Source organism: Macrotis lagotis, chromosome 1, assembly GCF_037893015.1.
Source record: "Macrotis lagotis isolate mMagLag1 chromosome 1, bilby.v1.9.chrom.fasta, whole genome shotgun sequence".
NCBI lineage: Eukaryota > Metazoa > Chordata > Mammalia > Peramelemorphia > Peramelidae > Macrotis > Macrotis lagotis.
In genome coordinates this window covers 34,552,426-34,575,641 of record NC_133658.1, presented here as the reverse complement: position 1 = coordinate 34,575,641, position 23,216 = coordinate 34,552,426, and the positions used below count along the sequence as shown (strand labels likewise).

Here is a 23,216-nt window from a genome sequence, read left to right as displayed (position 1 = left end):
TCGTGAAGACTCGGGGGCCGCTGCTGACCCGCGGAACTTCGCGTTAATCGTCCAGAGCCGCAGGGGGGCTTTGGGGAGACCCTGCGCCCAACCTTGCCGCGGCCAGGCCCGCCCCGGACGTCACCCGGAGGGGCCCGGGGGTGGGGGCCCGGCGGCCCTGTGTCCTTTCCGCCCTTCCCCCTCCCGGGCCTCCGCACCCCTCCTTTTGGACCTTCACGCATTACTGGGGTTCACGCCCTTGGCCAGGGCTTCTGGGAGGTCACCTCGGGGCTCCACGCTCCGGGCCCCTTTTGGCTCTGTAGCCCGTAGTGTTGGGGCGCTGCCCCGGCCTGGCCCGGAGGCCTCCCGACCCCAAGGCAGGCCAGAGCCTGCTCCAGAAGCCCTTTACTGGCATGGCCCGGGCAGGATCTCTGGGCCCCCTTGGCCGGGAGCTGTGGGTCTTGGCAGAGCCGAGCCGGCTGTCAGCGCCTGCTCTGGAAGCCACCAGCTCCTAGAGACCTTCACCAGAAACACATTCAAATACAGAGTTGTAGGAAGTCCAAGCTCTCAGTTATTCTCCATGTGTTTAAAAAAGTACACATGAGCTCTAAGCAATAAACGTCATTCCTACTTCCCTTCTGGGTTTTTTTTTGTTTCTTATGTATAGTTTTTCAAATTTTATAGCTATGTTTCATGTTTGTAGTTTATATATTCATTTGCATTTATAGCATATTTTTTATGTGGTTGGTCTTTTAGTAATCATTGTTGCTTATACAACTTTAAAATTTTTTTTAAGATTTTAATGAAATTTTGTTATAGCGAGGAGGATTTTGACTAAACCTTTGACTACCTTTTTTTCTTTGTGATGTTAGGAAGACATCCGTGTCAGTGGAGCTGAAGATTTGGGAACCCATTCACATTCCTTGAAGTGTTGCAATAGGCCACCCACATAATTGATGCCTACAGTTAGAGTTGTTGCCACCCACATCATCACTGGAGGCATTCCTGCCATTCTTACCTTTTGAAAAAGTTGTTGAAGGATCATTTAGGGATAAGAGCTAGGATCACTCAAAAGAAAAATCTCGTGCATCTAATGAGTTGATAGGAAATAGATAGGAAAACCTGTTGGAGAATTATACAGAATCAAGAGAGCTGATTGCTTTATTTAAAGAAATATTCAAAGCAATGAGTTCATAGATCCTTTGACATTGGAGTTCACGTCCCCCACTTGGCATTCTTGACTCAACTGTTTATTTGAGTGGGGTCATAGAAACAGTAGACAGGTCATGACTGTTGACATTCTAATATAAACTCTCAATGATTTTTTAATAATTTTTAAAAAAGCATATGAGTCATTTCACAATAACATTGTTTTCCATCATGCCCTCTTTATTTAAAAAATAAGCAAAATTGATTGGAACAGCTACATCTGATGACTGTATAATGGTGGTTCTGTGAAGAGAGACAGTAATAATATTGATACCTTTTATTTTTTAAAAATGTATATCTCGGGGCAGCTAGGTGGCATAGTGGATAGAGCACCGGCCCTGGAGTCAGGAGTACCTGGGTTCAAATCCAGTCTCAGACACTTAATAATTACCTAGCTGTGTGGCCTTGGGCAAGCCACTTAACCCCATTTGCCTTGCAAAAATCCTAAAAAAAAAAAAAGTATATTTCATTTATTTTAAATTGATAATCAACTCTATGACAGGGGTTAGTTCCTCTTTAGTCTTTTGGATTTAATCATTACATTAACTGGAATTCTCATGTCTTTCAGAGTATTTTGGGGGGGGGGTGTTTAGCAAGGCTAATGGGGTTAAGTGGCTTGGCCAAGGCCACACAGCTAGGTAATTATTAAGTGTCTGAGGTCAAATTTGAACTCAGGTACTCCTGACTCCAGGACCTGTGCTCTATCCACTGCGCCACCTAGCCGCCCCAAGAGATTTTTAAAAATAATGTTGCCATTTTATAAATTATTCTCTTAAATTTCATTTCATTCTGCATCAGTTCATAAAGCTATTTCCAGTTTCTTTGAATCTGTTATTTTGTCATTCTTGTGGCTCAGTGATACGCTATTGCATTCATAGATTGTAATTTTTTTAGCTATTCCTCTGAATTTCCAGTTTTTGGCTACTATGAAAACTGCTATGGATATTTTTGTAAAAACGGATTCTTTTCCTTAGTTGATCTTCTTGGGGTATAGTCAATAGCCTGACTTTGGCAAACAATATCTTTTGGGACAAAGTGCAAAATTGCCTTCTTGCATGGTGTGGAACCAGTGCTCAGCTCCATTGACAGTACATTAATGTAATGTCTCCAGGCATTTGCCATCTTTGCCAGTCTAATAGGTATGAAAGTGGAACCTCAGGGTTATATTACTTTGCATTTCTTTAGTGATATAGTAATTTAATGATGTAGAATATTTTTTATGTAGTTGTTGATAGCTTGAATTTTTTTGAAAACTGCCTGATTATATCCTTTGACCATTTATCTATTTGGGAAATGGCTCTTTGTCTTAGAAATTTGATTCATTTCTTCATATTCTTGTACAGACCTTTAGTACAAAGATCTTCAGGCAGAGGTAGGTAATCACTTATTATGTGTGAATTCTTCTGATGTATAGACTAGATGGCAGCTAGGTGGTGTCATAGTGAATAGAGCTCTCGACTTGGAACCAGGAAGACTCGTCTTCCTAAATTCAAATCCAGCCTCAGACAATTTCTATTTGTGTAACCCTGGACAAGTCACTTAATACTCTGTTTCCTCATCTGTAAAATGAACTGGAGAAGTATCTTTGCTAAGAAAATCCCAGATGTCATCACTAAGAGTTGGCCACAACTGAAATGATCCAACACCACCAACAAAAGGACTAGATGACTTCTGAAGTCCCTTCCGACTTCTAAAGCCCATGATCCTGTAATCTAGAAGTTGGTTTGTTACTCACCTGAGTTGTAGTGACTGACTCAACTGATATCCGATATCCTCTGCTGAAGAGAACCAAAGGCCTGATATTCTTAGAAACCAATACACTGCTCTGTCTTAAAGTAATCATGAGTGTTTGGGTTCTTAGTTACATTTGGGGTTTTTACTTTTCTCATATGCAAAATGAAATGATTGGACACAATGATGGTTCCTAAATTACTGATAGATTCTTAGTCTTCCTTTCCACAAGAGAGTGGTCCTGACTTTCTGTCACTAAGATTAAGATTAAAGTGAAGATTAAAGCTGCCTGCCAAGGTTTCTCTCCTTGGTTCTTGCATCTTCTCTCATTTTCATTGACAAAAACAATAGGTATTTCCCTCTTCCACATTGAGGTCTAACTAGTTTGTTTTAGATACCACTTTTTTTTAAGGGTTTTTTTTTTTGGTAAGGCAATGGAGTTAAGTGGCTTGCCCAAGGCTACACAGCTAGGTAATTACTAAGTGTCTGAGGTCGAATTCGAACTTGGGGGATTCCTGATTCCAGAGCCTGGTGCTCTATCCACTGTGCCACCTAGCTGCCCTAGGTGCCACTCTTGAAAAGCTTTGCTTTCATACTACTCTGATATCAATCATCAGATTCTGTGTTCAAATAGGTACAAGCCTATCCCATTTTTTGAAAATGAAAAATCTTGATTTTTTTTTTTACTGTCTTGCCTTTTGAGTTACCATTTTATGTCTCTGTATGTGATTTGCCCCGGGTCACACGCCTAGTAAGTGTCAATAGTAGGTTTCAGGTGTCTGAGACTGAATTTAAATTCAAGTCCCCATGACTCCAGGGCCAATGCTTTGTCCACTGTGTCCCTCACTCCCCTACTTCTATCTGTTGAGACATCTTTCCCCTAATCAAAGGTTTAGGACCAAAATCTGAATGAAATCCTGATCATCTGACTTCAATTTTCTTTTTGGCCCATTAACCTGAATTATTCTAAGTCTGATCCTATGTCCAGGAGTTCTTCCTTGTTCTCTTGCTCTCCCTTCCTCTTTTCTGTCCTATATCCTGTGCTGAAGCCCTACCCCATGTTTGGGAACCTGGTGACATCAACTCTGCCAAGTTCCTTCTACCAACACTCTACCCCAAAGGTCTGGGGCACACTTATTCCCTTTGTGTCTACATCTCCTAGTACAGTGCCTAACATGCAGTATGGTTTAATAAATGCTTGTTTGAATTAATTTTCTCTGGTCCAGTACAGGTATTTAGTGTTTCTTTAAAGTTAGGGAACCTCTGCAGCCTTGGGAGAGAACACTTAGCATCCTTAACCTGAATTTAATCATCTTAGAATTTGCTTTTGCTTCTCTTTTTTTCATACTTAGCCTTTCTTTAAATATTAGAACTTTTCTTTTGACTTTATTGGGGGTTTTTTTCTGTTCTTTTTTTTTTTTTGCAAGGCAATGGGATTTAGTACTTGCCCAAGGTCATATAGCTGAGTAATTATTATTAAGTGTCTGAGGTTGTATTTGAACTCAGGTCCTCCTGACTCCAGTGCTCTATTCACTGAGCCACCTAGCTGCCCTGTCTTTATTGTTTATAAACATGCATTTATAGTAAACATAAAATGTAAGTACTAGGTACACAGGATGATTGGAGAGGAGTCAGTCACCACAACTCAGATAAATCTCTAGCCATACTATCCAGCTTATAGCACTTACTGGCTTAAACATATGCATTGCTACTTTTTTCCTTCTAAGTTATATGAAATTATCCATTTGTTTCATACATGTAGTCTTGTTGAGTCTCAATCAACTTCTGTATTCTCCACTTAGTATGGGGCTAATAGGAGCAGACATTGGCAGAAATTTGGTGACTTTGCCTTCTTGTTCTAGAGCTGGAAGGAATATGAATGTCATGAGGACTCTGGGAGCACATTTTCTGCTCTTAACCAAAGCAGAAATCTGACCTGCCAAAACAAATGGATTTTCTGGTGATTCACAAAGATTCTTGCCTGGCTGACTTAGACATAATTTTTCTGATCTTAGCACTTTTCTTCAGATGCAAATCCTACTCCAGGGATTCAAGTGAGATCATTGTAAAAAATCCAGTTTACTTAGAATAGCTACTGTTTTGAAGATTAGTAATAGTTATATCCCACATCTGTGCAGTACTTATAAATCTGCCATAAACTTAGAAACTCATTTTTTTATCTAGTATTTTATCTAGCATTTATCAAGCATCAAAGAAGCTGCTGTGTTCTGTTAACAGCAGATTTGTAGTGGCTCAAAAGAAATGTGAGATGCATAAATTTGGAGCCATCTCCACCTTGGGTGTTTGCAGGGACTGTTTGTACCCCACCTGAGGCACAGTCTCGGAGCTCCTAGAGGTCTGGGTAGCCACAGATGGACACACTGTCCATTGGCCCCAACATAGTGATATCATCGGTCCTCTTGGAGCCTGGAGGACAATAGCTCGGAAAGGATGATAATCAGCTAAAGGATACAAAATATAGAGAGCCCTTTATCTGAAGGCAGGGCAGAGCCAGCAGGCTTGTCTGAAGTGCTTACTGTGAGCCAGGCTCTCATCAGTGCTGAGGATACAGGGAAAGGCAAAAAACCTGATCTGTGCTTCCAGGGAGCTCCCAATCTATTGGAGACAGTGTACAGGGCAAAGTGGAGGGTAGCTCACGGGGGCTTGCAGGCAGTCCTCAGTGAACATTTAAGTACATGCTGTGAGCCAAATACTAGGCATAACAAGAGATGGAAAGAAGACCCTGCTCTCCAGGAGCTTCAGTCTGATGGGGGAAGACAACATGCAGCCAGCTACATGCCCAAGTACAAACAAGCTATACACTGGAGACATTGGAAATCCAAGAGGAAGGACAGTAGAATGAAGTGAGCTCCAGAAAGGCTTCCTGTAGAAAGTGGCATTTTTAATAAGTGCCTGCTGATGCTGTGCAGATCCCTTCTTAGTCCTAGTGAGCACTGAGGAGGTCCCTTCTAGCTCTAACTCTTGGTGGTGCTAATTCTCTCATTTCAAAAGGGCATGGGAGGCAGCTAGGTGGTGCAGTGGAGTCAGGGGGACCTGAGCTCAAATCTAGTCTCAGGCACTTAATAATTACCTACCTGGGTGACCTTGGGAAAGTCACTTAACCTCACTGCCTTGTAAAAAAACTAAAAAAGAAAAAGACGATGTGAAAAGGTCATAGGAATAGTACCAGCCTGAGAAGCTGGCCTAGCCAGAGTGGCCCTAGCACCAGGTGTCTGTTGGAGTCATGCAAAGTATCTCTTTAAAAAATGACCTCTTTTAATGGTGCAGATGTCCTGGGGACTCCTACTGCGGGGGGCCCTGGAGTTTACCTTGTCAGATGTCCACTGCTGCAGGTCAGGCAAGAAGCAGTTATTAAGGGTTTCTGGGAAAGCAGAGAAAGGCAGGAAGCCTCTGCCAAACATCTAGGTCCAGAAAAGAAATAAAGGTAGGGTAAGTGGAATTTCCTCTGTGAGGGAAGGCAGGAGGCACGAGGCAGGCTAAAGAGAGGCTCATATAGATAGGATTGGAGTTGAAGCCAGGGAAGTAACTGAAAAGAGATGATTATTCTTTTTATCTCTTATTTATCTTTTGTATTCTCTTGCTTTGCACATAGTAGGCACTTAATTTTTGTTGAATTCAATCTCATTCAATTATGTAAGCTGGAAGGGAACTTTGATATCTAGTCCAGCTTTTTTGTTTTAAAATCCAAAAGAGCAGAGCAGTAGGAACAGGACAGTTCCTACCAAAACTCCTTCAGACATCTCAGAAATGCACCAGACTGAATTTTTAGGAAATCTGGAAAACATCTCATTGTAAGCCATTTGCCCTTTGAAGATTGACCTAGGGAGATGGAGAGAGGTCTGCAGGCCCTGGGGTCTGAAGCCGACCAGGGGTGCACTGCGCAGGGAGAGATTGTGTCATGAGCACTGGAACAGAGACTGGGGCTCCCCAGCAGCTTGGTGATGCCCCGTGACAAAGGTCCATGTCATCGATCCAGAAACCCTGGGAGGGGAACTAGGAAAGCATTTGGAGCCATGCAGCTCAGAGCCTGGAGCAAAGCAGAGTCAGCCTGCAGATGTGGCCCTGTCAGAGTGCAAATCTCCAGCCAAAGAGGAGCCTGCAGTTCAGTCTCTGGAAGCAGCAGAGCCTTCCAGCTGACTGAGGGCAGAGGTCCATCGCTGTCAGACCCAGCCCAGGGCAGGAACCTGCAGAACAGGCTTTCTGGATCAGAACACTGGGATCAATGAAAACTTTTGGCTCCCAGTCCACCCCTGGGCTCCTGGAATAATGTGATATTAAATGCCCAGAAAAGAAGCACTAGGACCAGCAGTGGGGCAGAGCCCAGAGCCCAGCTCCAACTTCTCCACAGAAAGCTCTTCTGATGGCAGGGATGCTCCAGATAGAGAGATGAGAATGACCTCAAAACATCTATAGGCAGCAGTGCCTCAGAGGAAAACACAGCTTGGGCACAAACTCAGGATTCCTGGAAGAGATGAAGCAAGAGTTTAAAAACATAAGTGAAAAGTGAAACAGAGGGCGGCTAGGTAGCGTAGTGGATAAAGCACCAGCCTTGGAGTCAGGAGGACCTGGGTTCAAATCTGGTCTCAGACACTTAATAATGACCTAGCTGTGTGGCCTTAGACAAGCCACTTAACCCCATTTGCCTTGCAAAAACTAAAAACAAAAAAAAAAGTGAAACAGAAATGCTTGAGGAAAAATTGGGAAAGAAGTGAGAGCAATGAAGAAAGAATCTGGAAGGGAATCAACATCTTGACATGAGTTGCAAAACCCTGAGCAAGCAGCAAATGCCTTGAAAATTGGAATGGACCAAATAAAAGCCTATGACTCCATGAGACCAAAAATATTGAAAAATTTCAAGAGACTGAAAAAAATAGAAGAAAATTGAAGGTCTCGTAGCAAGACTACTGACTTGGAACAGATTGAACAAAAGAGAAAAAAAGACACCTAAAACTCATTGCACTGTCTGAATACCATGACCATGAGGATTCTTTTTTTTTTTTTTTTTTGGCAAGGCAGTGGAGTTAAGTGGCTTGCCCAAGGCCACACAGTTAGGTAATTATTAAGGTCTGAGGCTGGATTTGAACTCAGGTCCTCCTGACTCCAGGGCCAGTGCTCTATCCACTGTGCCACCTAGCCGCCACTTGTTCAAGGATTCTTAAAAGAAAACTGCTCAGCTCTCTTGGAACTAGAGGGCAAAATGGAAAATAGGAAGAATCCACAGGCCATCTCCTGTAAGAAACCCTGAAAAGAAACCTCCCAAGAAGAACTGGCCGCAATCCAGAATGTCCAGGTCAAAGGAAAAATATACTGTAGCTATTCAAAAGGAAACAGTTCAACTCCTGAGGAGCCACAGGCGAATATCAGTATCCACTGAATAAAGGAATTGAGAACTTCTCAGAGTATGAAATTCCAGAAGGCAAAGGAGATAGGATAGTTTGATGAAATGATACGTTTAGAAAAAAATGGAATTTATAAAAATAATTTTTTAGTGTTTCTAAAGTGAAAAGTTCAGCCAAGAAATATGCTTTATCTTTGCTGCCCTCAGTTTTGTTTTAGAGACAAATTCCAGGCTGAGGTGTGTATAAATCTGGATGGCTACAGTAAATCTTTCCTAATTTGACTTTTTCCTTTTATCTGGGAGCCCTAAGACAAGGACTTTTTTTGAATCTTTATTTCATTATTTTGATCAGAAGAGGTCAGGTGGTGCCTCAACACTAGAGGGGGGCAAATGTCCTAATTTTCAAAAAAAGATAGGATTTGATCATGATGCTCATTATATAGAATTGATTAAATGGAAGGTCATTGAGCATTTAGAAATGGAACTTGGAATCTCTGAGAACCAACTTGGTTTCATCAGGAATAGATCATGTTGGACTAATCTCATTTTCTTTTTTGTTGGGTAACAAGACAGCAGGCATCCCATAGACATTATTCTTAGTATGTACACTAATATACTTGGGTTTTACCAAGATATTTGATTAAAGCTATTATTCTAGCCTTCTGATTGATGGTTGGGCTAGCTGCTGGGGATTGCTGGTTGAATGGTTTAGACCGGTTAGTTGTTAATGGTGTGATGTCATCTTGGAAGGCTATCTTTAGGGCAGTGCCTCAGTGGCTTGTCCTTGATGCAGGTGCAGATGGCCCGTTTATCACATTGACAGTCTCCAAAGCTGACAGGCCATGTATGTGTCTATGTGCCACGCACTGCCCGATACATTACAAAATGATGTTGATTAAATAGATTGAAATTTAATAGACATAATTAAAAGTTCTGTGCTTGGGTTCAGAAAAATCAGCTTTAAAAGTACAAAAGAAGAGGTTTTTGGTAGAATATAATTCATGAGAAAAGTTTAGGTGTTTGGGGTTTTTTTGGTTGGTTTGTTTTTGTGAACCAAAGCCTCACTAATAGTCCAGAGGCCAGCAAGGCAACCCCAAACTAATGTGACTTTAAGCTGCTTTCAGGGAAGAACAATCCCTCGAATTGAGGGGTGGTGATCCCTTATGCTCTGCCCAGGGTCTACTGTGTGTAGACTTATCTAGAACACTGTGTTCAGTTGTGGGCAACATATTAGGTAGGACACGGACAGAGTGGAATGGCGAATGGGGATAGGAAATTGAAGATAAGATGTGAAGAATTGGTGAGTTGGTGTCTTCAAGTGTTTAAAGGACTGAAGGGTTGAAGAGATATTTAAATGTTGTGTTTGGCCCTAGAAGGTAAAAAATGGAGGATGAAGAGTCCCAGTTTTTCACATAAGGAAAAATTTCCTAAGAGTGTGTCATGGTGGATGATAGAGTATTGTTCTTGCTGTTTTAGGAGCTGTTTTATCCAGCAATATTTCATTTTAAAGATGAGAAAAATGAGATCTAGAGAAGGAAGAGATTGGCCCAAGCTTAGACCATGAATAATAAATGATCCTGTCGATCCAAATCTAATTCTAGTCCCCTATCTTTATCTACTTATCAGGAAAATAAAAAAAAATGTGGGTTTGACTAATGCCACAGATAATTTTTAGCTCTGACCCTAGATAAATTTCTTGCCTTTGGGATTTCTGTTTCCTCATTTGTAAAATGGGTATAATAATTGGATTGTTGTGATCAAATGCGATAGCATGTAATCACAAATCTTACAGCCTTATAGAAATGTTAACTATGTCTTATTGATGAGATCAGTCCAAAAGTGGAATAAATGTAATTGAGAATAGTTGAATAAATTAGGATGAATAAATTAGGATATATGAATGTAATGGAATGTTATTGTAAGAAGTAACAAATGGGTAGAAATCAAAATGAAATGGAGCCTAAGCAAACATACTCTTACAGCCATGTAAATAAAGACATCAAATAGCCACAAAATCTATTTTAAATGCATTAGATGACTTTGTTACTACCTTGCTGAAACTAACACATATACAATTTGTTTCTTTTAATAAATGAGTAAACAACAAATGCCTTGTTACATGGCTTTTTATTCAAAATGCCTTTGCGTTCTTGCCCTCCCAACTTTTTTTTTGATACATTAATATTTTTTTTTAATGACTCAACTCAATGACAGGTGAGTGCACTGCCATAGATGGTAATGAAAAGGGGATGCCTCTTGCCTGGTATACAGTTGAAAAGAGTTGGGTACAGACACAGCTTAGGTTCAGTGTTATCAGAGGTCCCCAATTTCCAATTCTATTTTCAGTTTTCGTGTCTTATCCAAGATTGCCCATCCTTTTCCTAGAAATTCCTATTTCCTAAGTCTCAGATAAATGTTCTTTCCATAACATGACAGTTTTTTTCATAGCTGATGAATGTTGGGGATCAAGTTCATGATTTGAAAATTGTTTGAATTTTTAGAAATTCATTTTTATGAAATTCAGGTATTTGTGAGATATACTTCTAGTATATATGAGCTTGAGAATACATATATTTTTGCTTTAACTTTTATTCTCTTTGTTCTTATTCCTCCTTAGAATTGCCTCTGCAGAAAATTTATACTCCGTCCCTTGAGACCATGCCGTAGATATTCTACAACAAGAAATTCTGGGTATGTAGACAATTATTCATTGTTACAGACATTTTTCAATTCTAAACATTCAGCACCTTGTTTTTTTATTTTATAATATTTTTACTTAGGAAAAAAAAAAACTTAGATCTGCCTTTCCTTTACCTGACCTCCCCCAATTACGAAACCAAGGAAAATAAAATTCCCTGTTAAAATCATATATCAGCAAGTAGAACAAATTCCTCAGGGAAGAGCACTTGTTTGTTGTGAATTCTCCAGAATCATGGTTGGTGTCTGTGCTGACTATCAAAGTTATTAGAACATTGAGCAAATATTTGTGAAGGGTCTCCTGGTGGCAATGGGAAAGATAGCAGCTATATATGTAGACATACCCACACTTGTATAGATATATGTGTATATGCAAGCTCAGCATTTGACAAGTGTTTCTCTTCTGTGCCAGGCCTGTGATAAGCACTAGAACTACACCACCAGTCCCTGCCCTCAGCATGCTCCCAGTCTGAGTAGAGAGGCAGCATACAAATAGCTGTGTACAAATGAGATCCATGAAGGTTACATGGAGGGTGGTCTCAAAGGAATCCAAATCCTTGATTCAAGTACACTGGGCTTGGATGAGTTGTGATAGTCAGGGAAGCCAGGACATGGAGGGTAGCTGGGAGACTGCTTACCAAGGGAGAGGAAAGGGAGGAGCAGCAGGGAGGGCAGTGTCACTGGAGCCGTGAGTGTGAGGCTGGGGAGAGCTCAGAAGGTGGGAAAGGTAGAAAGCAGCTTTCTAACCCCAAGAAAGACTTTTGTACTTGCTATTGAAAATGTTTTAAATGGGAGAGAGCAACACTTGGCAAAGTCAGACTAGTGCTTTAGCATGATCATTTTTCACATGTGAATGGAGATTGGCTTGGAGTATAGGGGACCTTGAGGCAGACACCAGCCAGCAGTGGGCCTGGGCCAAGGTGACTACAGTATTGGAGATAGAAATAAAATTGACAGCTGGTTGGTTAGGGGATTGGAGTGAATGTGGAGTTGAGAATGATACCTAACTTTCAAGTTTGGGGACGAGGAGGATGACTGTACTCTATAGTGATAGAGGCATTCAGAAGAGAGTTAATTGGGGGGAGAAGGACAAGATAATGATTTTAATTCTAGACATAGCGAGTTTAAGATGTCTTAGAAAGGGGCAGCTAGGTGGCGCAGTGGATAAAGAACGGGTCCTGGCATCAGGAGTACCTGGGTTCAAATCCGGTCTCAGACACTTTATAGTTACCTAGCTGTGTGGCCTTGGGCAAGCCACTTAACCCCGTTTGCCTTACAAAAAAAAAACTAATAAAATAAGATGTCTTGGAAAGTTCCTGTTCAGCAGGCGAGTTGGTTATTCTGATCTAGAGCAGGGGTGGCCATCCTTTTCAGTCCTCTGGGCCATATCGACCAACAAAAACTCCAAGAGCCAAAAACAAAATCCAGTATTTATTCATGAATACGCTGCAACACCCATATCTTGTAGCATAACTACAAATGCAACAACAGATATTGTGGCATGCTCTTAAATATGTCCCAGGCCTGTGCGTTGGACACATCTTGTCTAGAGGATAGGAGAGTACTGAGAGTCATCTGAGTAGATGTAGTAATTGAAGCCATGGGAGCTGATGATCATCAAGGGTAATAATAGAGGGAGGAGAGAAGAGGATCCTGGGATACAGCTGTGGGGAACCCCTCACTTCCATTAGTGAATGTGACCTGGATGAAGAATCCCACAAAGGAGACTGAGCAGGAGTGATCAGCGATGACAGTGTCAGAAACTACAGAAAGGTCATGAAAGATGAGGACTGAAAAAAGGTAACTGAGAAGTATGTTCAGCCAAATGATGAAGTTGGAAAGAACTATGAGGGAAAAGAAAGGAAGTGGAGGTAGCAAAGGCCTCTGATGAATCACTGGGAGGGGAGGGTCAAGGGGAACACCCTGTTTGGGGCAACCACAGAGAAGGGGAAAGCTATTAAAAGAAGAGAGAGAGGAGGGCACCAAAAAGAGGATGCTTACTGGAGATGTCAGTGCAGTGAGACCCTTAGACCACAGTCTTGGTGAGGAGGACTCAGTTCACAGAGCAGGCACAGGGCAATCTCCAAGGAAGGGTTTTCTTTTTTATGTTATGGATCCCTTGAGCAATCCCTAAAATAAAATCTGTTGAATTACAAAGGAAACCAGTTCTTGAAATGTAGCTCTCACTGAACAAGTTCATGGTAACAGGGGGCAGGGGGCAGGAAATGCCCCTTTAGAAAGGGGAGATGTGGCTGAGTCTTGAAGGAAATAGTAATACTAAAAGATATTACTATGATTATTGTAATCACTAAGATTTATATAGCAGTCACTACATGCAGGCCTTGTGCTAAGGGTTTTACCATCCAATCCTGGGAGGGCAGTGCTCAGATAAGCAAGGGTTAAATGGTAGCCAAGAGTTGATGTGCCTGAGGCTAGACTTGAACTCTGATCTTTGTATCTCCAAGCCCAGCGCTCCCTTCTGCATCAGTCAGCTGCACCAGTCAGGATTTGCCCAAGGTTGAGTTCTAGATCTGGGCCAAAGATGGAGCAATGTGTGCAATACTGGGAGAGCTCTGGAGGGTATCTTAGGGGAGAGCTTCCCATGCTAAACAAGAGTTTGTTTTGGATCCTTAAGGGAATGGGTCCTATGGTCAGGGGCCATGGTCAGACCTACCATTGAGGAAAATCATGGTAGTGACTTTTTGGGGTGGCCATTAGAATGGAGACCAATATGAGGGCATTGACAGCAGTCCTGGCAAGTGATGTTGGGGCTTCAACAGTGGTGGTTAGTCCTATATGAGGAGGAAGATGGGGATATAGTTGAAAAGTGTGGGGGTGGCTAGGTGGCACAGTGGATAGAGCACCAGCCCTGGAGTCAGGAGTACCTGAATTCAAATACAGCCTCAAACACTTAATAAATGGAAAAAAGAATGAAGGATAAACATCAATACAGGTTAGGCTGCAGGGAAAACATGTGTGAAGATATTGTTGGATAGTATTGGGAGATTATCAGAGACAGCTAGTTGGGATAGCATGCTGGACCTGGGATCAGGAAGACCTGAGTTCAAATTCCCCCTCAGATATTTAACTATCTGTGTGACCTTGGACAAAGTCATTTAAACTCTTTTTTCTCAGCTATAAAATGGCAGTAGTGGTAGTAGTAGTAGTAGTAGTAGTAGTAGTAGTAGTAGTAGTAGTAGTAGTAGTAGTAGTAGTAATAGTAATAGTAATAATAATAACACTTATCTCCCAGGGAGATCAAATGAGATAATATTTAGAGAGCCAAACTTGGCAGTTTCTGGCCCATAGTAGACTCTATAGAAGTGCTCGCTTATTATTATTACTGTTGTTGTTATCATTATGCTAGTTAAAGTCTTTAAAGTCTTTTGCTTCCAAAATAAACTTTTTTGTGTTTTTGTTTTATGTGGGGATAAAGATTATCTAAAATTTTTTTCCTTAATTTGGACAAAAGTACAAAGAAGAATCTTGCAGTGAGGGCCTAGGTTCTGTGCCATAAGACTGACTCTAGATGAAATCTTCCCAATGAAGCTTTTGGGTTTCTTTACTCATTAAGCTCTCTTTGTGACCTGCTTTATGAGAAAGTGTTTTTTGTAATGAATCAAGTTCCTTATACAATGGCTAGCATACTGCCCTATCTATTGAAATGAAAAGGTGTCGATGAAACACTTCTGGGTACCAGGCATTGAGGCTGGGTTTAGGGGCCTTGTGTGAAATGCTTTGTGTGCCAGGAAAGACAAAAGTGAGGTGAAGCTTATAAAACAAGACCTGTTAAGTCAATTTTATTGAATCTTTTAAGACTTCAAAGCAAATCTCAGCCTCTTCTTTGCTTAGGAGAAGGAACAGGTTCTTAATTGGCCACATCTTTGTCATTTTGGGGAATTTTCCTGTCCCAGTTCATCAGTAGCTGAGCAGGCAAACTGTTCCTTACCAATGGAATATTAAAGGGATCAGGTTTAAGGAGACAATATTATTCATTCTTTCTGAATTGATTAGAGACAGTTGCAGTGGAGAAAATGTTATTCTGAAATTTTTAATTATTTTAAATATTTTGTTTTTTCAGATAATTTTCAGAACCTCTTAAATATTAAATCTTTGCTATTTTTTTTTTTTTTTACCTTAGGCTTTCTGCAGGCAAAATTGCTGGAGCAAGCCTCTTGTTTATTGGCGGAGGTGTTGGTGGAACTATTCTGTATGCTAAGTGGGACCAACATTTCCGAGACAGTGTAGAAAAGACCATCCCTTTTTCTAGCAAAGTCTTTGAGATGGTCCTTGGTTCTTCACAGGCAGCACCATTGCCAAAGAAACTGGTAAGACTGATTTTTTTTTTAAATAAAATGAATAATGAACAAGAGCAAGTAAACAAAATAAGGAATCAGCTCCTACAAAAAACATTTAACAAGGTAGAACTAATCAAGAATTAAGAAACAGGCCAAAACAAGCCTTTGTTTAGGTCTACTTCCTAATAACACCAGCTATCTCTGACCTGCCTGCCTCTCTTTGTCTCCTCTCTGTCTTTGATGTATGGACAGCCTTGGTTGACTGATTACACTGGATTTTTCCTTCTGTATTTCCTTGTACAATTCATGGTTTTTTGTCTTTTATTACAACATTGTTAAGATGTAATTTAAAAGATTTTTACTTTGTTCATAACAGATTTATGTTTTACAAGATTATTTAAATTAGTCTAATTTCCTGTAAAGTTGGGTTTTTAATTTTTATTGATAAATAATAAAAACACAGAACTGGAAAGGCACCTTACTGATACCATAGTCTCAAGCCTTTCATTTTACAGATGACAGACTGAGCTACTAACTTTCCTGTATCATGCAGTGAACTAATGGAGAATTAGGGGTAGAAAGCTATTCTTCTGGTTTTTAGTTAATTTTTATTTCTATTCTACTATGCTGCTGTTTTTATTTAAAATTCCACAGTATTCAATAAAATTAAAATATTCAGTAATATTCAATATTCAGTATTAATTGTTACCATGGCCAGAAGGTGATTGTGGAATTGGGAGGATTGAATCTTGTGAAAGAAACACAACCAGAAATAAAATCATTTTTTTTCCATCTCTGAAATCCCGAGCCCAGGGAATATTCAAGACAGACAATATGTACATTTTTTAAAAATTACTCTAAAATAAAGTCAAGTGTTTACACAAAATTTCAGGTCTCTTTGTTGTAGTTTGCTTTTCTTAATCCATAGATACATCTGAAACTTTGTTATGGCCAGTTTAAAAAGCAAACACTTTAAAAACAGCATATTTATCAGCCTTCTTTATTTCTGGTGCAATATGTCTATAAAATGTTTTAAGAATCGGGCATATTCTTGAAAGGCTGGTTTGGGAGAGGAGGCTGCCTCTTGTCTGAAGAGGTATGGATTCCTCTCCTGCTCCTTGGGGTTTGGAAGCTCTCCAGAGAAGTACATTGGCAGAGTCAATTTGGGCTTGGAGGAGGAAGATGTGGGCTCAGATCTTACTACCCTGGGAAAATCACATGATTTTCAGGAGTCTCCATTTTCTAATCTGTACAAATGGAATACAAATTATAGCACTTGTCTCAGCATTTTTGTGAGGATCCTTTGAAACAGTTGACTTGGATGTACTTTGTGACTTTAAAGAACGGTATAAACTTGAGCTCATATTCGAACCTCACATAACCTCAGTAGGCTTAAAATAGAGAAGCTTATCATATGTGGGAGACCTAGCTCTTCAGCTGTTGTGGGGACTGAGCTGGGCTCAGCTAGCCCATTCTCATCCCAGCCCTTCTATTTTAAGGAACATGCCCCCAGGGAATAGCCAGAGGAAATGATGAGCCTAGAATCCAGCTTTCTGGATGTTATTTCTCATGAATCTTGTTTGTCCCTCTCGCCACTTTGAGCTTATTAATCTCTTGCTTCTATATAAGTATCAGCTGCTCTATCCACACCTGTATCTCACATGGCTATTTTTACTTGACTACCTTCTCTAACTTTCACTTTTCACTTTAAGCTTTCACTTCTTGCTATTATTTTCATCATTCATCATCATTTCCCCAGTTTCCCATGTTTGAATCCTCAGTCATCTTTTAAAAAAATTCTCTCCTGTCCCCAGTTTCTCAGAAGTCATGAATTTCTATCTTGTCCTTGACAGTGTGTCTTATGTCTCCTTTCCTTTTGTTCCTCTTGATACCTTTTTGCTAGTCTGAAGTGCCTGGGGGGAGGAAATTTGCCATGGTAAATACTCTCAAGTCCATACTAACTCCAAGAGACAAATCCTTTTACTTAGATGTAGAAACTAGTGAGCATTTGAGCTGGAAAGGTCCTTGGGGACCTTAACTGTATTCTTTTACAGTGGAAGAAACTAAGGCCCACATCTGACTCTTGGTCCTGTGTTCTTTCTGTCACATCATCACTTTTTATATTACTGTTTCTCATCGTTACTCACCATTAGTGGTTACTATTTATTGATTAATTGATAGTGGAACTTTTTCCCAACATCTGTCAATTAGAGAACTGACATTGAACCACTGGTGTGGTGTCTGATGATGAAAATAATAGCTACTCACATGGGTCCAAAGCACTTGCCTTACTTACTACATTCCTGGGAGGTAAATAATGCATATTTTTCATGAGAAAATGGGAGGTCTATGGGCCTACACTATAGCTGACCCTTGAATCTAGGATCTCTTGATTTTTCATTACATCATGATTCGTATCCACTTGAGGCAGTGGAATACAGATGATGTTTATCGAACACCTACTAGATGGAAGACCTGGTATCCTGTAGGCACTGGGAATAGCTGCAAGTCCCTACTCTCCAAGAGCTTAGATTGATCAGTTTGGACAGTAAGCATTGCCTGGCTAGGGGGTAGGACAGGGATGGGGTGAACAGAAGTATTTGTAAGGCTTGATGAGTGATTTCTCTAGGGTCCCTGCTGGTGAAGGTGCTAGTGAATAGGACTGAAGTTAGGGAAAGCAGATAGGATAGACCAGTAAATGGAGGGAAGAGGTGAGATAGTTCATAAGTGACTTATTTCCTGAATGATGGGATGATGATTGAACAAAAATTTCTCATGAAACATGGAAAAAACCTCGCTAAAATTGACACAATTTACTGACAATTTTTTAGGTTTGTTTTTTAATTTTAATTTAATTTTTTCAATGAACAAGCATTTCTTTTCTCTCTTCCTTCTTCCCCCTCATCATTTGAGCAACAACAAAAGAAAACCTTTGTAACAAATACAGTAACCAAGAAAAGCCCACTTCCACATAAGTCATATCCAGTAACCTATGGCTCATTTTTGCATTTTGAATCTAATCAGTGTACTTCTGAAGAAAGTCTTGGAAAGTCAGATTGCTTCTCCAACTCTCTGAGATGGATGTGTTCTTGATAGTGAAGAGACTAATGGGTTTGATTTTGGCTTTTTTTGTTGTTGTTACAGCTACTATTTCTGTCATTTCCCCCCCAAGATTTGAAGTTTTTACTTTTTTAAAAAAAAACAAATTTTTATTGATGAGCTTTTGTTTTTATATTACCTACATTTTCCATAATCTTTTATAACAAAGAATAAAGAAAAGGGGGGGGGGGGCTGTTCAGCCAAACTAATCCATGGAAGTCTGCCTGAAATTATTTGGAATGTTCTGTTCTCATGCCAGCCCCACCCCCCCAAGCTTGTGGATTTAGGGACTTGAGAAATCAAGGAGTCCACCCACCCCCCATTTCCCATGGGGAAGCACTACGGCCCACTTCAGCACCCTCCCATGCAGGCCCTTGGCTATTTGAAGTTTGTGTGATTCATTTGTTTTTATTGTTTTGCATTTGCTGATCTTGGTGTAGTCACTTTTTAGTTGACTTTCCTCATTCTTCTCGAAGTTATTTCTGTAGGAATTGCTGTGCATGCTACTTCAGTACATGTGCTAAAACTGAAATCTTTTCTGTTCCCAAGATCCAGCCTGGTCCACTAAAAATCTCTAATGTATCGGAAGTAATGAAAGACTCCAAACTCCAAAAACATAAGGAAGACACTCCAAGTTCTTCAGCTAAAGGTACTTCTATTTGGTTTTGCTATTTTAAAATGAAACATAGAAATAAATACATCAATAGCTTGGATAGTTTTGTGCTTTCTCCGTGAGGGGGAGAGTCAGCTGGTCACCATAGGGGCCTTCTCCTGTCTGGTCCCTGGCTAAGGAGCCAGGAGAAGAGCAAGTGCTGCTAGGCTGGCCTTGTTCCTAAGAGCTTGATGCTGCTTCCTCCTTTCACTCCCCTCTGCCCACCCCCACCCCAGTAAACTGCTTTTCTTTGTCTTCTGTTTTTGAACCCATTTATACCCACTTGCTTCTCTGCCCCGCTGCCTGCCCTCAGATCTCAGATCCTCCTGCTGCCGGTGCTGAGCCATACCCCTATGTGAACCTGTATTTCCTTAGCTTGTGGAGAGGATGAACTCAATTAACAATATATTGGTGCCTAGGAAGTCCTGAGATTATGGAATTTCTTAGGTTATGGTCATCTGATCAGAACACTGAAGAGTTCAGGAGCCGGCCTTACTCAGGTTCTTGGGTTAAGTGGCCATGGCCCTCAGGTAGGAGGCCTCCTCAGAGCTTACAGTAGGTTTTGATAAGGTTCATTTATGGAGTATTTTAAATCTAAAAGGTGGTTTTAGATCATAAAACTCCCTTTTTCTCATGTTGCTTTTGTAATCCATTTTCCATTTCTTCCAGCTTGCATCCCAACAGCTCCCTTTGTTGGTGTGCCTCCAATTCTACTGTCTTCTGTTACCTGTTTATTTTGTGGATAGGGGTTCCCACTTCAAAAACAGATCTCTTTAATGTTCCTTCCTGCATTTTCAGTTCTGGATGGAGTACAATGTCTTCTAAGTAGTCTTGGTGATAGAAGACCCCCCTCACCTCTTCTGTCTTTGCATTGCTTTTTACCCTATAATTGCTGGACTTAGGTCCTTCCCCTTTTCAAACCTTTATTCCTATTTTTTGATCATCTTCCCTCCCTTCCTTCATTTGCAAATGGAAAGAATCTTGGGCACTGTGGTGGTCCTTCCTCTCCATTGGGCTTCTGTCTCCTCTCATTTCTCTCCACCATTTCACTACTTGCTCTCCTTTCTCCAGACAATTTTTCCATTCTTCCCACCTTGGTTATTTCACATTCTTTTTTCCCATCTTGCCCTACGGGACTCTGTCTATTCAGCTTTCTTCTTTCACTGTCAGGAGCTAGTGGTGTGACCCACTTGTTCAGCATCCTTTCCAATGGGAAGGAGTCCCCTGTGAGGGGTGTTTTTTGTCTTTTTGAGGGCAGATTGTTCCACCCAAACATTCCCATATTTGAAGATGCTGCCAAGTGGGTTGGTCAGTTGCAGATTTCTGTGTGTTATCAAGGGATAAGCGAAGGAAATATGAATTTGCCTTGGATAATCTATATTTATAGAAACTACAGAAGCAACTCCCATTATTTCTGCACCAGATGATGATCTCCCTATCCCATCTCTTGCTGCTCGGCGGGAAGATTTTGTCCAAGCCCCTCCACTTGAACTCCTAGAAGGAAAACAAAAGCCTCACGTTTCAGGTAGTATAACTGCTTTTTCATTTGTCTCTTGTAAATTCTAGTGCAGTAGGTAGACACTGGGTTGAAGTTCACTTCACTGCTATTTGAATTGTGTCACTTTTCAATATTCGGTCCTCTTGAGACGGCTTTTTGAAAAGACTTGGGTCCTGACACTGAGCACATCTTTTTTGAAAATGAGGGGCTAAGCCACTGGGGCTCTTGCATTTCTGCCTTTTGGAGCGGTCATGGGTAGAGTGAGGGGCTGTGGTCAGGGAACTTCTAGACTTCATTGCTACAACTAGGAAAATCCTCATGCCCCACAAGGTGTGAAATGGTGGTGTTTGAAACCCCATCACCTGTGTAAATTCTGCATTGAAATTTGCTTCCTTCTGTTCTGTTGCAAGAGGAGAAATATGGGCATGAGAATTCGTCTTCTAAAAAAGAGCGACTCTCAGAGGAGGTTGCAGCACGCCGGGCCCCGCCGGAAGCAGAGGAGCGGGAGAAAGAGATCCAGTGTATGTGATCAGCCAGAGCTCTTAAGTATTGGAGAGGTGCCAGGGCTGCCACCAACCCAGTGACATCTGTCACTAAGACTTCACTTTCTTCCTTTCCGGGGTGGCAAGAGGCTGCTTGTTCTGGATGCTGGGGTAGTTTGTGGCCAGCCAAGCTCTCCTCAGCATCTTCATTCCATTATCCATAGTCTTAACATCTCCCCTTATCCCATGGAAAGTGTCTGCCAGGTAGAGAGCATGTGATAAGCACGCCACAAGTATGTAAAATACAGGTCTCAGTTTCTTCAGCCACAAAATGAAGGGATTGGACTGCCTGAACTGCCCCCACTCTTAATAGCTAGCAATTATACAATTCTTTAAGGTTCGTTTTACAAATATTGATCTTATTTTATCCTCCCAACAGCCCTGGGAGATAGGTCCTATTATCCCATTTTACAGATGAGGAAACTGAGGCAGGCAAAGGTGATGAGACTTGCCCAAGATCCAAGGCTGGATTTGAATTCTGGTCTGACTCTTGGTCTTGCCCTCTCTTCACCGTTCCATCTCTCTTGTCTTTTTTTGTCTGATCCCTTCCATCTCTGAATCTGTGATCCTCTGAGTCTGTAAAGCCATGTAGTGCTGGGGACCCGGAGATAAGAGCTCATATTTACCAAGCACTTTGACCTTCATTTTCAAATTTTGAGTTTCATATCCACCTTGTAATAAAACTACAAAGATTGAGACTTGGAGCGTGTAAAGGACTTGGTTAAAATCACTCCCTGTGGTAGGACTGAGGATCAATGGCCCTGGCTTGACAGCCAGCTTCCCACCCCTTGACCTTTACACATTTGGCCCTGGGCTGCCACAGAAGGGAATTTTTTTTTTAATATTGTATTTGTTTTCTATCCCCCTTCCCTCCCCCCACCCCCCCTAGAAGGCAGTCTAATGATCTTTACATTGTTTCCATGCTATGCATTGATCGAAATTGAATGTGTTGAGAGAGAAATCATATCCTTGAGGAGAAAATAAAATTAAATTAGAGATAGAAAAATTATGTAAATTAAAATTGAAAGTAATAGTCTTTATTTAAACTCCACGGTTCTTTCTCTGGGTACAGATGGTATTCTCTGTCACAGATACCCTAAAATTGTCCCTGATTATTGCACTGATGGAATGAGTGAGTCCATCAGGGTTGATCATCGCCCTCATGTTGCTGTTAGGGTATACAGTGTTCTTCTGGTTCTGCTCATCTTGCTCAGCATCAGTTCATGCAAATCCTTCCAGGCACAGAAGGGAATTGTTATAAAACTTGAAAAGGATTTTTATACAAATCTTTCTAAGTGTATGTTGCATTTCCCTGCCTATTACAACAGTAGATAAAACAATAATGACCTTTTCTTGTCACCTTAGGAGCTGTCCCTGTGATCCTCAGGGGAAGCTCTTGGGTTTCTAGAGTGACTGGAACTTTTTGGAGTGGTCCAGGCTTCCTGGCCGAACCTGTGTTTGCCTGACACTGACTCTGTCGCTTGCCTCTCCCTTGCAGCTCTCAAAGCCTGGTAGAAGTCAAAGCCTGGTAGAAGCCTGGGTCCATCCCAAGGAGGGCTAGAGTCCAGGGCCTGGGAGTGGCTTCTTCCTGCTCCCTTCTCCCCAGGGATTTGTTCTTCCATTCTTCCATTCTTCCATTGAGAGTCAAAGACTTTGGAGTTGGAAGAAAACTTTGAGGGCCTGTTGCCCAAATCCTGACTCCTGTTCAGTTTCTCTGTCTCGATGTTAGAAGGGTTGTAATTAGGCTTTTGTTTTTGGTTCTTCCAGTTCCTTCTCTGAGGAAGCTGTCACCAATTCTGCTCATGCTTATTTTTTCTTCAGATTTCCTTTTCATAGCCCGTTGTTTTGACATTGCACATGCTTGTACTCTCAGGGCTTGAGCTAGTCCCTTTAATCAATATTTCATAAGCACTCTGTTTTGTGAATGCATTGTCCTGGGAGTTGGGGGCTACCGGGTCCCACCAGAGACCTCTCTTCTGGTGGGGCAGGGGGGTTGTCTGAAGTATAAATGATGGTCTGGGTGGCTTTATGAAAGGCTTCGGCCCCATGGGAGAGTGGCTGGGGTGTGGATCTGGCCCTTGGGATGCATGTCCTTTAGACAGTGAGCTCCCACAGAGCAGGACTGCTTTTGCTTTTCTAGCTATTCTTAGCA

At 41.3% G+C, this 23,216-nt stretch overlaps 1 protein-coding gene across 4 annotated transcripts in view; it reads left to right on the top strand.

Moving 5' to 3' along the window:
• The window catches only part of LOC141495452 (MICOS complex subunit Mic60-like), a 38,229-nt gene that overhangs the window by 1,026 nt on the left and 13,987 nt on the right, over nucleotides 1–23,216 (top strand). The window contains exons 2-6 of one of the 4 annotated variants that reach the window (XM_074196784.1): nucleotides 10,896–10,969; nucleotides 15,117–15,303; nucleotides 18,922–19,021; nucleotides 20,448–20,549; nucleotides 20,933–21,043. In XM_074196784.1, the coding sequence (XP_074052885.1) occupies nucleotides 10,896–10,969; nucleotides 15,117–15,303; nucleotides 18,922–19,021; nucleotides 20,448–20,549; nucleotides 20,933–21,043 (574 nt within the window). Of the gene's footprint in view, nucleotides 1–10,895; nucleotides 10,970–15,116; nucleotides 15,304–18,921; nucleotides 19,022–20,411; nucleotides 20,550–20,932; nucleotides 21,044–23,216 lie in introns of all 4 variants that reach the window. The other 3 variants (XM_074196776.1, XM_074196794.1, XM_074196804.1) reach the window with 3 other exon arrangements.